At 43.9% G+C, this 12,085-nt stretch overlaps 1 protein-coding gene across 4 annotated transcripts in view; it reads right to left on the bottom strand.

Annotated features, from left to right (window-relative positions):
- Positions 1–2,248: 2,248 nt before the first annotated feature.
- Kansl1 (KAT8 regulatory NSL complex subunit 1) overlaps positions 2,249–12,085 on the bottom strand; it is a 187,576-nt gene continuing 177,739 nt past the window's right edge. For 2 of the 4 annotated variants that reach the window (XM_076870010.2, XM_076870011.2), the window contains exons 9-16: positions 11,208–11,390; positions 10,566–10,754; positions 10,075–10,223; positions 6,423–6,544; positions 5,567–5,624; positions 5,234–5,346; positions 4,259–4,511; positions 2,249–3,976 (exon numbers count right to left, since the gene is read on the bottom strand). In XM_076870010.2, coding sequence (XP_076726125.1) covers positions 3,749–3,976; positions 4,259–4,511; positions 5,234–5,346; positions 5,567–5,624; positions 6,423–6,544; positions 10,075–10,223; positions 10,566–10,754; positions 11,208–11,390 — 1,295 coding nt within the window. In that variant the 3' untranslated portion in view covers positions 2,249–3,748. The remainder of the gene's footprint in view (positions 3,977–4,258; positions 4,512–5,233; positions 5,347–5,566; positions 5,625–6,422; positions 6,545–10,074; positions 10,224–10,565; positions 10,755–11,207; positions 11,391–12,085) is intronic. The other 2 variants (XM_076870013.2, XM_076870014.2) reach the window with 2 other exon arrangements.

The raw sequence follows: 12,085 nt of genomic DNA, 5'->3' as shown, positions 1-12,085 counted from the left end.
GCTATTGGGGTCAGCCTAAACATGGTTTTGAGTGATCAGTTCAGTGCTGATAGGTAACTACCTATCATTTTAATGAGGACAATCCTCCCAGGGCTGGGCACTCCCGTCTCCCTCCCTTTGTCCCACCTCCATAGCCAATGTCCCTGGGTGGGCTAGATAGGATATACTATATGCCTGGTTCATTCAAGCTCTCGATTCACTTTATCAATAGTTCCATTTAAACTGACTTCTGTGGTGAGACTGCATCCTGTTTATGATTGCTTGCTGTGCTATGGGGGGAGGGGGAGGACCATGTAAGACAGTTCATATGGGCAAAGGGAAGGTTTGGAGTGCGCAACTAGGTTGCCTTGAAGCCCTTTTCATAATTTCAACCACAATTGCTTAGAGGGAGGGGGGTGCCATGGGCTTGAGGCCATGGGGCTGTGCTGTTCTGAAAGGGTTTCCCAGTTGCAGAGGCAGCTAGCTAGTTTTCCAACCCTTCCCAGCCAGTTATGAGGCTTGTGTAGGAACTGGAGATCCTGTTGCTCTGGCCTGCTGCTGCTGCACTTTGGTGGAGTTCTGAATCCACAATCTTACCTCCCCAAGACCCTGGCATCCTTTCCTCTAAGCTATTGGCACCTCAGTGTCACCTCTCCCACTGGGCCAAACTTCTAGCAGCTATCTCTTCCTTTATTTCCCTTGTCTTTGTTCCTGAAATAAAACAAGAGTTGGGGACAGAGGAAAGAGGTGGTTATCAATTACAGGTCTGTGGCTTTATGAGCCTCCCAACTTCTCTCCACCTTTGGAAAGGGTTACCCTGGGCACTGACCCAGAGTCTCACCTCCTAATGGACTTAGCCCATGAATCTGCTGTGCTGGGCAGGATGATTTCCGGCACTTGCAAGTCCCATAACTTCTTTGGTAATTTTGAGGGAGGGGGGAGGGACATAAAATCATTTTAGCTTAGCTTCTTGTCTGTGAATGTCCAATATAGTGTATTGTGTGTTTTAACAAATGATTTACACTGACTGTTGCTGTAAAAGTGAATTTGGAAATAAAGTTATTACTCTGATTAAATAAGATCTCTGGCTCATGGATTCCAAGGACAAGAAAATTATATAGAATGTATGACTCCCAAGTTCTTTTTCACACATAAACTTAGAACAAGAAATAACCGTTTTGTTAAAAGCTGGACATGAGGCTTAACAGCTCTTTCTGGGCACCTGAAGGTGAAATGAGAATCCATACTTGTTCATTTTCAGTTGATGCTTTCATTCTAGTTCTGGCAAACCTTTCCGACCAACTCAAATGGGCAATGAATACCCATTAAACTCACAATACCATACTAAAGCTAAGACCCATGCCAGTGTACTGGAACCTGAGATTAGTCTAGAGGCTTGAGACTAAAGCAGAAAATAAGTCATTTACCTGAATGAATGGCTTAGATCCCTTACAGGTTTATACACATAGCTGTCTTCTTTCCTTTGGAACCTTATGCGGATTAACTCACCATATTATTCCTTAGTAATCATGTCAAGGTCATGATACTGCTGGGAGCTACTTCAGTCAAGCAGATCTTAACTCCAACTAAAGCAGCAGCACCAGATAAGGGATGCTCTCAGAATGACTGCTTTCAGAGTCATGACTGCAGCCTCATTTGCTGTTCTGGCTTCACTGCTATGGAAAGGAGGAGAGAGAGAGAGAACCGGGTCCACCCACTCATTCGTCTTCTACAAAGGAAATCAAGCACTTAGCCTCCTCAGGAGAAATATGTTGTCATCTCTTAGGTGGCAGGCCAAAGAAACAATCTAGGTACCATTAAAATTATACATATTCTCATTGACTCCCAACTCCAGAAAAGTCAAATGGTGAAAAGTAAAATCTTCATTAAAGAACAATTTAGATTTAGATACATACAGTGCTGGCCTCACTAGAGAAAGAATACCGAGAGGCCACAGATGGACTGCTTTCACTCAGTAAGAGCAGACAGTCTTGTGCTGGCCTCTCTCCTCCTGGTACCCCTCATCTCAGTGAAAACCATCATGTCCTCTCTCATGACCATCACATGAACCTGCCATGCTCCCAGAAGACAAAGGTCTCCAAGGTTCAGAGCCAGCCAGACTCCCCAAAGTCTGGCTCCAGCAGAGCTGCCTCCAGAGTTACCATCACTGCCACAGACACCAAAGTCTCGTAGGTCAATAAAGGGCTGACACCCAACATTCTGTAACTCTTTTTTTTTTTATTATTTTTTTCATTTTTTCTTCCTTTTTTTTTAAGCACTAGTCTGTGCTTTGCGAACAGAATCAAGACATTAACAAAGATCAGCTTCTCTGAAGAAAAGCATTTCTATAGAACAAAGACAGCTACATGTTTCGCTGCCATTACACAGCTCAAAGCAGGAAAAGAAAATATTTACAAAATACAAGTTTTTTTTTTAATTTTTGTTTTTTGGGTTTTTTTTGTTTTGTTTTTGTTTTTGTTTTTTTTTTTTTTACAATGCTAAAAGGGTTATTCAGAATTTTCAACCTTATAAATAGAAGAAGCACTTTATGCATAGGGATATGGTGCATTATTGTTGTTTAAAGAAACAATGACAAACCCTTTAACTTGCAAACAGAAAAAAAAAATCACTAATGTTGAAAATTGTGAAAAAACCCCAACCATTAAGCAGTTTTGCCTATAATTTTTATACGATTACAAAATGGCAGAAAAAAAAAGTCCTTCCCCCCGCCCCCTTTTTGGTGATGTGATTACACATGAGACAGGCACAAGGTTAACAAAGGAGGGTGATGGGGAGTGATGAAAACCACAGCTAGGTCCAGACAATGTTCCACAGGCAAGGGGAGCATGAAAGAGGAAGAGTCTAATTGACACTGACAGGGAAATAGAGGTGAAGGAAACATGACAAAGTGAACCAGTCAGTGAAAGCAAAATTACACAGGGGAGATGGCTGCTCGCATCCCCAGTCTCCTAGTTTGTAGGGGAGTGGGGATGAGGTTAAGGAGACCCTATCTTCACAGACCAGGCCAACATGGGAGGACTGATGTGGGTGGGTATGTGCATGGCATGGGGAGCAGACAGGAAGGGCAGGAAGGGGCAGGATGGGGGAACCTGAGCAGCCGCAGCCAGGTTACTGCAGTTAAGGAGTCAAGACTTAAGAGATGACCAAATGCAGATGAAACTAAAAACAGGTCTTGAAGACCTGGGTGACAAAGGGCAATTATGGCAAAGAGGCTCTGATGGGGTTCTCCAGCATAGAAAACCAAAGTGGGGGTAGGGGGACCCAGCCAGAAACACTAGAGCTTAGCCAAGCCACAGATGGGAGGGAAGGGGAGTAAGAGCCCAGAGTGCCCTTGTTCTGTCCCATCCTAAACTAAAAGGCCATGCTGAACTGGAGCTTTCCATCCCCTCTGCCCTTTGGCTTTCTACCCTGCCCACAGGTATGAAGAAGAGGGGTGATCATCTAACTTTGCTAAGTCCAGTGATTCAACAGTGCAGAGGATGTACCAGGACCAGGCCAGTAGGGTCTTATCCTGAACTTGTCTGCCAACTAGAGGAAGTGCTCAGGTGGGTGACAAGAAAACATGGAAACAGAAACAAAACAAAAATCAAAACGAGGGGAAAAAAAATACCAAAGGAGGATCTAAATTCCTTAAATTCACTAAAAACTGTGAAAATTTCCGGCATATGATGTTTGAATATCAAACGCAGAGATTTCTGAAGCTTTAATGCCAATAGTTAGTGAGTCTGTTTAGATTCTCATCTCCAGCTCATCTGTGAGTTGGGCGCTGAGCTGTGACTGTTGCTGCCAGATGCCGACTCTTGAGGGGGACAATGGGAGGCGAGGTGGGTGCCACCTCTAATTCCCGACCAGTCTTGCTGCCTGAGGTGCGGCGAGTGCAGCGGGCTGCCCGTTCCTGTGCATCCAGCTGGTCCTCACACTCTGCCTGGGGACTGTATGGCAGGGGGAAGGTTCGTCGCTCCCATGGCTGGACAGACTGTGGGCAGACAATTTGCTCTGGTGAGGACCCAAGCCCATGACCAGTCTATTTGGATTTTCTGAACCAATTCAGAAGACCCTTCACAGGGTGGGCACTCATTTAACAATGGTTGGTACAATTCCCTTGTACCTGCAGAAAATCAATTTGAAGTGCATGATCCCGCTTGCTCCAAATGGGGAGAAGGAATCATAAAAATGAAGATTCATTTTCTGCAGGTACTACCCCTTCCTGATTCCACCCGCCACTTTGCCAACCCCAGGCAAAGGTGGTATACCTCACCTGTTCATCCAATCCCAGCTCTGGTGTGGAACAACGGGTGTCTTCGCTGGCTAAGTGTCGCAGAGTGTCCCGAGCCATAGGGGTGAGAGGTGCCGAGTGCAGTTCTGGGCTAATGGGGCTCCTAGGAGACTGACCGTGGGATAACTCTGACAGAGAATGGCTACTACTGACATCAGGGGAGGCGGGCTGTGGAGTGGAGGGGTTGGCACTGCCCAACTGTGGGGTGGTCCGGCCGTCTGATGACCTGTAAGACCTGTACACCAAGGAATGCAGCTGTGAGTGTAGGCTAATGGAGGAGTTCTTGTCTGTGTATTTCTGGGTGGGTGAAGGGTGAGGAGGACATATGAAAAAAGCATCCCTACCAACAGACACTGATGCTGACTGATACCAGCATGTTTTCTTAAGATTTAGCAAATCTTGCTTCATTCTACTACTGCCCAGAGTAGGAGATACAAAACATAACATCTGAGAACTATGTACATCTATCATCCTGAGAAAGTCAGGGCTAAACAATGCCCAGGGTTAATCCCTGGCAGAGCACATAGTGAATTCACGGGAAAAGGGAATTTAGTCCAAACTCGGATAAATGGAAACAGGATAGTGATGTGTGAGATAGTGAACTGTGGTTTCCCACTTCAGAGAACTAACTCAAAGAGGGTTAACTTGTGGTGAGGCCTTCAAAGCTCCTTCAGCTCAATCACCATGACTGGCTTTCAACAGCCATAGGCAATCACAATAATTTATGAGAACCAGACAGGGACTACTCAGCAAGAATGTAGCATTTGACTTAGACATTCCTCTCCTAGTTCCAACAAATACTAGAAACTTGTAATTAATTCTAGGACATTGTCAATAGATGATATGAAAAGCAAACACTCCTGTGCACTGGCAATTCTGTGGACACAGGCAGGGCCCAAACTCCCTATCTACCACCCTCCCTCCACAGGCCCTGGGAACCTGTGCCTGCCCCATTACCTGCTGCCCCGCCGCTGGGGTGGCATACTCGTGGTCCACAGCCACCGTGCCCTCTCCATCTCCTCACATTTGGCATGCAGGGCAGCGAAGGCTGCATCAGATAGGTCCTCGATCTGCAAAAGAACAGCTTCATTGAGTCTCTCTTTCCCCCAGGAAGCTGAGTTTAAGTATGGATATAGCAATTCTAGAACCAGTCCCACCCCTTTCTAGGTTCTTCCTGGACAGGACAGGTATACACGGAGCTTTCACTTGACACCCACAGGTCTTGAGGCATCTTGAATATGTGTACCCAAGAGTGTGTTTTCTTCTAAGAGAGTATGACCATGCCATTACCTCCTCATTCTCCTCATCAGGACTCCCCTTCAGAGATTGAAGATCAACCTCCCGCCAGCTGCAAAACCAAGAAGGAAAAAAAGTCCCATTAGATGGTAGGCAGGTTGCTTGGGGAAGGCTCAGCCCTATCACAGCACATCCTCTGTAACCCTGAGACCTCAAAAAAAAAGTCCTCATATGCAAATACCCACAAAGGCCAGAAACACATGCAGCAAGCTGGGGTTGGAGATGACAGACTAACAAACCAAAGCAAGGGAACCTCTTTAAAGGGGACAAACACTATTCAGGACTGGTACCATTATGTGAATGTAAGTAACAGATAAAATCAACAAAAATTGGAAATAATTCTGCCTTGAATTTGAAAACAAATGCAGTATTTTAATAAAACATGTTTATATGCTAATCATGGTCAGTGGCTTGCCAGGCTGTGACCTCTGGTCATATAATGTAACAAGAGAAAATTATATAGACAAACAATTTCACTCCCTAGGTAAGACTTTCATTTAAAGAGAAGACAGAACACCCCCGTGGACTCAGTGGCACATGATTATAATCCCACATACTTTAGGAGCTGAGGCAGGAGGATATCAAGTTCCAAGCCAGCCTGGGCAACTTTAGTAAGACCATGTCTCAAAATAAAATTAAAAAAAAAAAAAAAAAGGGACTGGGGATGTGCTTGCCTAACAGTTTTGAGGCCCTGGGTCCTATTCCTAATATGGCAAGCAAGCAAGAAAAAAAAAAAAAAAAGTGAGGAGAGGGAGATTGAAAGAAGACAGAACCCGAAGGTCGATCAGAAGAGAAGAGGAGAAAAGGGCAATAATAGAAGGGAGAGGAGCTGATTATTCAAGTCTTCTACCTGGGAGTAAGGATTTCCTTGTATTGTAGTTTCTCTACTCGAGTTGTTGCAGCAACAGACATTGGGATGACAATGTTATTAATGTCAAACGAGCTCTCTCCCCTTCTCCTCCTTACTGGCTGCTGTTAAGACAAAGGTTATGTTTTAAGAGAGGCACAATTTTATAAACGTTAAATCATTCATTTAAGATATAAGCAGGATCACCAATAATCAGGCATTTGGGTCCTTAGACAGAACTCTGTAGTGAATGCCATGGCTCACCCCTAGGAAACTGTCTCCAAGAGCAGAGTCCTTGGGGAAATACCAGATGGTCCCAAGGAGTAACTTTCATTCATATTGCCCCACTAGCCCCCTTTTCCTTCATGAGCTCATGTGAAAAGAGATTTGTTGCATTTTATAGAGGTGAATATTCAGAGGTTTTAGGTCAGCTGTTGAAGTTTTTATTCCTCTATAAAAACTCTATTAACACTCTCCTTTAAAAATCCCTACTCCCCTCTTTTATTCCTGAACCTTATAAATAGCAATGTTTCTGCTTAGTGATGACTTCTGGGTTACAAATACTGAATTCTCTTACTCTGAAAGACACTCCAAGAGTAGGTCCTCTCAACAGACCATCTCACCTTGGTTGTTATGAAAGCATCCTCCTCTTGATAATCTGAACTCTTTAGCTAAATCTGCAACCACCACCTGCTTGGCTCTTGGGTAATTTCCCCTATTATACTTGGAGAAAGAGCCTAGAGCCTTCCAGTTGCATCACTGAGATGAGGGAAACTTAAGAGGAGGAAGTATCCACAACTCCCATTCCTGAAGAAAGAAATGTGCTCTGATGGGAAGTGAAGAAGATCAAACCCTTAGGGAAACTTCTAAGGATCCAATTTCAGAGGCAGAGGTGGGTATCTATTGTAGCTGAGATATCAGGAAGGAATGAAGTAGGGAGCCAACTGGCCTGGTTTCTTAGATGGAAGAGAAAGTCTACTAGCTGCTTCTGTCCATACAGCATATACCTTATCCTGAAACAGACTGTTAACTGAGCTGTGAGGGAAACAGTGGGATGACAAACATGCTGCCATGGCAACAATACATCTGGAAACATCTAAGAGGCTACATTCACACTCAAACCACTAAGTGTGGCCAAGCCTCAGAGGAGGGGCTTGTGAAAGAAGATAAGGAGGGTCAGAATTTCCCCTACAACTAACTACAACTATCCTCAGTTCTTGGAAAGCGATGTACAGTTTATTCACCCCATCATCTTAGAACATTTTCAGGGAATATTAAAAATTAGCACTTCCTGGACCAGGATTTCAGCTGCTGTCATTTATGATTTCAGGTAACCACAAAGTCTTTTCCACTTCTATCTCCTCCTCTATCAACTCAACTAGACTTGTCAATAAATTCAAATTTACAGCAACTGCTTAACCAAAATGGTTGAAAGATTTTTTGCAAATCTGGACTGGCTGGGTTCTACAGCTAAGGATCAGTGACCTCATACACAAAAGCTTTAGCTACTGCCACATCTATGTTCAAGTTCCATCCATGTCCCACAAAAGAACGCAAAGAAAGGGTGCCTTAGGAGATTCAACCTTCTCTGTACCTTGGTCAAGAACGTGAAACTGCTGGAAAACAGGTATGTATTTTCCTCAAATCTTTCTGGGCCCGATATTGGTACCTTACAGGCAAAGTGGCTTGTGGAACTGTCCAAGAACAACTTTTACCTCTCATCTTTGTCCTAGACGCCCCCATTCTGTCAGTTTCTTTTGATCTAACTTAACTACGTTCTCCTATTTAGAGTCAGAGGTAGACAGCAGGCAATGAGAACAGTAAGTGGTTCCTATACCTAGTTATACATCAGAAAACAAGAAAGGAGAAAAGGAGAGTAGGTAGGTTGGTTGGCTGTGGTAAAAAAATATATTTTTTAAAGCCACTAAAGTGATTCTACTGCAACCAATGACTCTGGCAAAGCACTACCACAAATACCCTGCTCCCACCATAATTTCTCCAGTGTAATCCAGTCTCTCTCTGAATAATTGGCCAATCACTCTGCTTACTATTACATAAATCCATATTCACTGAATAGAAATGAAAGCATTAAGGGTCAGCAGAGTGCTATACACAAAATTCTAAATGCCAGGGCTGGGGCTGTGGCTCAGTGGTAGAGCGCTCGCCTAGCATGTGTAAGGCACTGGGTTCGATTCTCAGCACCACATAAAAATAAAATTAAAAAATAAAGATATTGTGCCCACCTATAACTAAAAAATAAATATTTTTTTTAAAAAAAAATCTATATGCCAAAATTAAGTAAAAATTCCAAAGCATCCAGGCCCAGATTAACATTTTTTCAGACTCAGGAAGCCTGATATATTCAACAAGTCCCAGATCTTAATAGCTTATATTTTTCTATCACAATGAGACTTCTAAATTCTTTGATTATCTGAAACCCATGCTGGTGAATAATTGAATGTGTGAGGTGAAGAAGTAAAGGTAGTAAGAAGCCCTCTTGAAAAGATGGTCTGATTCGTAAAAGCAAAAAAGAACAATGTGAATTCCTACCTGATGATAGGAGCCTAGGGAGCACATTTTGTGAGCTTAGAAGTTTCTTGATCTAAGCTCTGTAAGAGCTTTCTTTCTAAGTCACCTCAGTAATGCCTCCACCCTTAGACTGTGTACTGTCATGGTGAGAAAGCTGGCTCTGCAGTCACACTGTTGGGGTTTGAATCACAATTATAACCCTTCACAAGCTGCCTCACTTTATGCAATTTACTTAACATTGGAAAGCCTTAGTTTTCATGCCCAAAACATGATAATTCATAAAACCACTTACATCTCAAAGGGTATTATAGGATTAAAAGGGATGACACACATCAAACACTTAGCACTGTCGTTAAGTGTACAATAAACATTAGTGTTCTAGAGTTTTATTATTACTGTTATAATTGTTATCGAAATTATTATATGAAGGACTCTAACGGATACAAATAAGCTACAAGTGTATGTGTTCAAGGGAGTGCAGCTTGAGATGAAAATATTAAAACAAAATTAATGAGAATGTTTGAAATGGCTGCCAACAGCTTGATGGATGGAATGTGGTACTGTCAAAGCAGATGGGGTGAGGGGAAGGAGTGCCTTAAATGGGCTGCCATTAGGAATGTACTATGTGGACACAACCACAGTGACCTACTGAATTTGTAGCTCTGTTCTCTCCAACTAAAAAAAACATGGGACTCTCTGCTTACTCCCTTCCTTTCCAATACCTCACACCCAGTTTTCACTGGAAGTAACCTCCATTCACCATAAGAACAGAAATAAGGAAATCAACAGCTATCTCCAAAGCCCATCTCCCTCCTCTCACTTCTTGGGCCAAGAGAGTTAAGGCCATGGTACTGTAGACTTCTGTCTGAAGCTTAGTTCCACAAATCTTGAGCAGTCAGAGATCACCTTAATAGTCTACTTCAGTATCAAGCTTCCTGTGGGTGGCTCAGCAGAGATTCAACTCTACTATGAAAAATAACAGATTAAGTACCACCACTATGGCTTAAAAATGAGTTACCACGAATGTCCTGGGCTTCATAACTTACCCTCTATAATATACCCCAGAGACACATGCAAGAGGGGTAACCTACAGAGGATGCCCAGCCAGATACACACAGGTACTTACAGAAGCACTGGCTGTAACCTGTGAGCCAGAGCTGGTGGGTGCGGAGCTGTCTGACGAGGTGGAAAGCTGTCGCACCAAGGGACTGTGTGGTGGATGGTGGGCAGCAGCCAAGTAGCTTGAACTGTTCACATCTGTGTGATGCTTCAACACTGCAGAAGTCAACAGAAAAGAAAGGAGTACATAACTATCTTAACAAGCTTCACTTCTAAATACACACTAAGGAACACCAGCAATATGCATGAAAGGTAAAAATGCTTTCTAAGCCTGGAGGATAAAAAGGTGAAGCAAACTTGGTGATGGGAGTTAGGGGAATTGGCAGAGGTTGCTGCAGCGGTAAGAAGTGACCTGCATTTAGAAGCAGTAGTGCCCCCCTACTCAGCCTTCCTAGAAGGCAAAGGACAAAGCTGGCGGGCAATTAAGAGAAGCCTGGGCTGCCCCAGAAAGCCCTGAGCAGGTGCAAATGCAGGTAGAGGTGCCGGGCCTGGCCCTACCTTCACTTCTCTCAGATGAATGGTCTCGCAATCTCATTTTGCTGTGGTTTGGGTCATGCACGGGTGGCGGTGGGTTGAGCAAGCGCTCTGCTTTTGGCGCTGTCACTCGCTCCACCATGGGCACAGCCCCCACATCGTCTAAGTGCTGCCTGTGGGTCCTGTCAGGCCGGGTTTGGTGATGGGACAGCTCTGAAGAGGGGAACAGAAAAAGAGCTGTGAAACACCTTCTCTCGAATCTTTTATTTGAGCCTTTAAGTTCTCTCTAGGTCAACGCTATATACTCAGGGCAGCAAGAAAGTCCTTTGGGACTGAAGCCTCTAGTAAATAGCACAATGGCTAGGACAGGCAAAGGGAATCCATAACCAGAGAAATGTGACACCAGGCTACAAAAGATCATTGCCGACAGGTGGATGCAATGCTATGTCACTGCCAACTGTTCAATGGACACTTTGGGTCTTCCCCATGATCCATGGTGTTTGGAATAGCATCCAAAATCCATCTAAGAGAATCTAAGCAGAAGTAGTAGACTGTGATACAACTGCCTTACCCAACACACTGGCATGGCAAACCAGTAACTTGAGAACATAAAAGAATGAAAAATAACTAGGACTCTGGAGGACTCCCCAGTTCTCTGAAACTTACTGGCTGTTGTCAGGAAGGAGTTGACCAACTTGTGCCTGTCTTTACGAGTTGGATCCGGCAGACTGCCTGGCATGGGTGCTCTGTGCTTAAGTGAGAACTTTTTGGGAGGTTTGATTTTGTCAAAAGGCTTGTTCTGCCATTGAGACTTTAGCATGCTCTGGAAGTGCAGGCTCGAGGGAACATCTGCAAGAAACAAAGAACACTGCAAGTCAGTCCAAACACCTGATCTCTGGGCTCCTCTTTCCTGAAGCGATGGGTGTTCACCACTGACTCTCCTGGACTTGACAAGTAGAAGCTGTCAGATAGAAGATCCATCTATGAAAACCTTGGTAAACATAGTTCCTCTACTTACAAGCACGTTACTTGCCTTTTCATTTTCAAGTTCCAAGCAGGGGAGTGGAAATTCCAAACACCTTTTATTAGACTTATGGAGTCCCCCCTCAAGGATGCATTTCTCTAAGTCTGCTGTCTTTACTGGTTTAACAGATAGATGAACATCCTTTTTCTATTCTTCTGGAGACTAAAACCTGCTATCTTCTATCAGTGTAGACTTATCAGTTAGACCCTATCTCTAAATAAAATACAAAAGAGCTGCGGATGTGGCTCCGTGATCGAATGCCCCTGAGTTCAATACTGGGTACCTCAATCCCACCTCACCCCCCACTAAAAAAGAAAGATTCTACAAAGGGGGCTACTTGGAGGGTAGGATATATCCAGTTTGGGGCTAGCCTGGAAAACTTAGTGACAACCAGTCTTACCAAAAAAAAAAAAAAAAAAAAAAAAGGGACTGGGGACATAGCTCAATGGTACTGCTTGCCTAGCATCCAAGAAGCCCCGGGTTTGATCCCCAGCCCCCTGTATTATAGAAGTGGGGGATG

The sequence above is a fragment of the Callospermophilus lateralis genome, chromosome 11 (genome assembly GCF_048772815.1).
Source record: "Callospermophilus lateralis isolate mCalLat2 chromosome 11, mCalLat2.hap1, whole genome shotgun sequence".
Taxonomy (NCBI): Eukaryota; Metazoa; Chordata; class Mammalia; order Rodentia; family Sciuridae; genus Callospermophilus; species Callospermophilus lateralis.
Note: the sequence above shows the minus strand (reverse complement) of the source record. Positions and strands in the feature narration are given on the sequence as shown.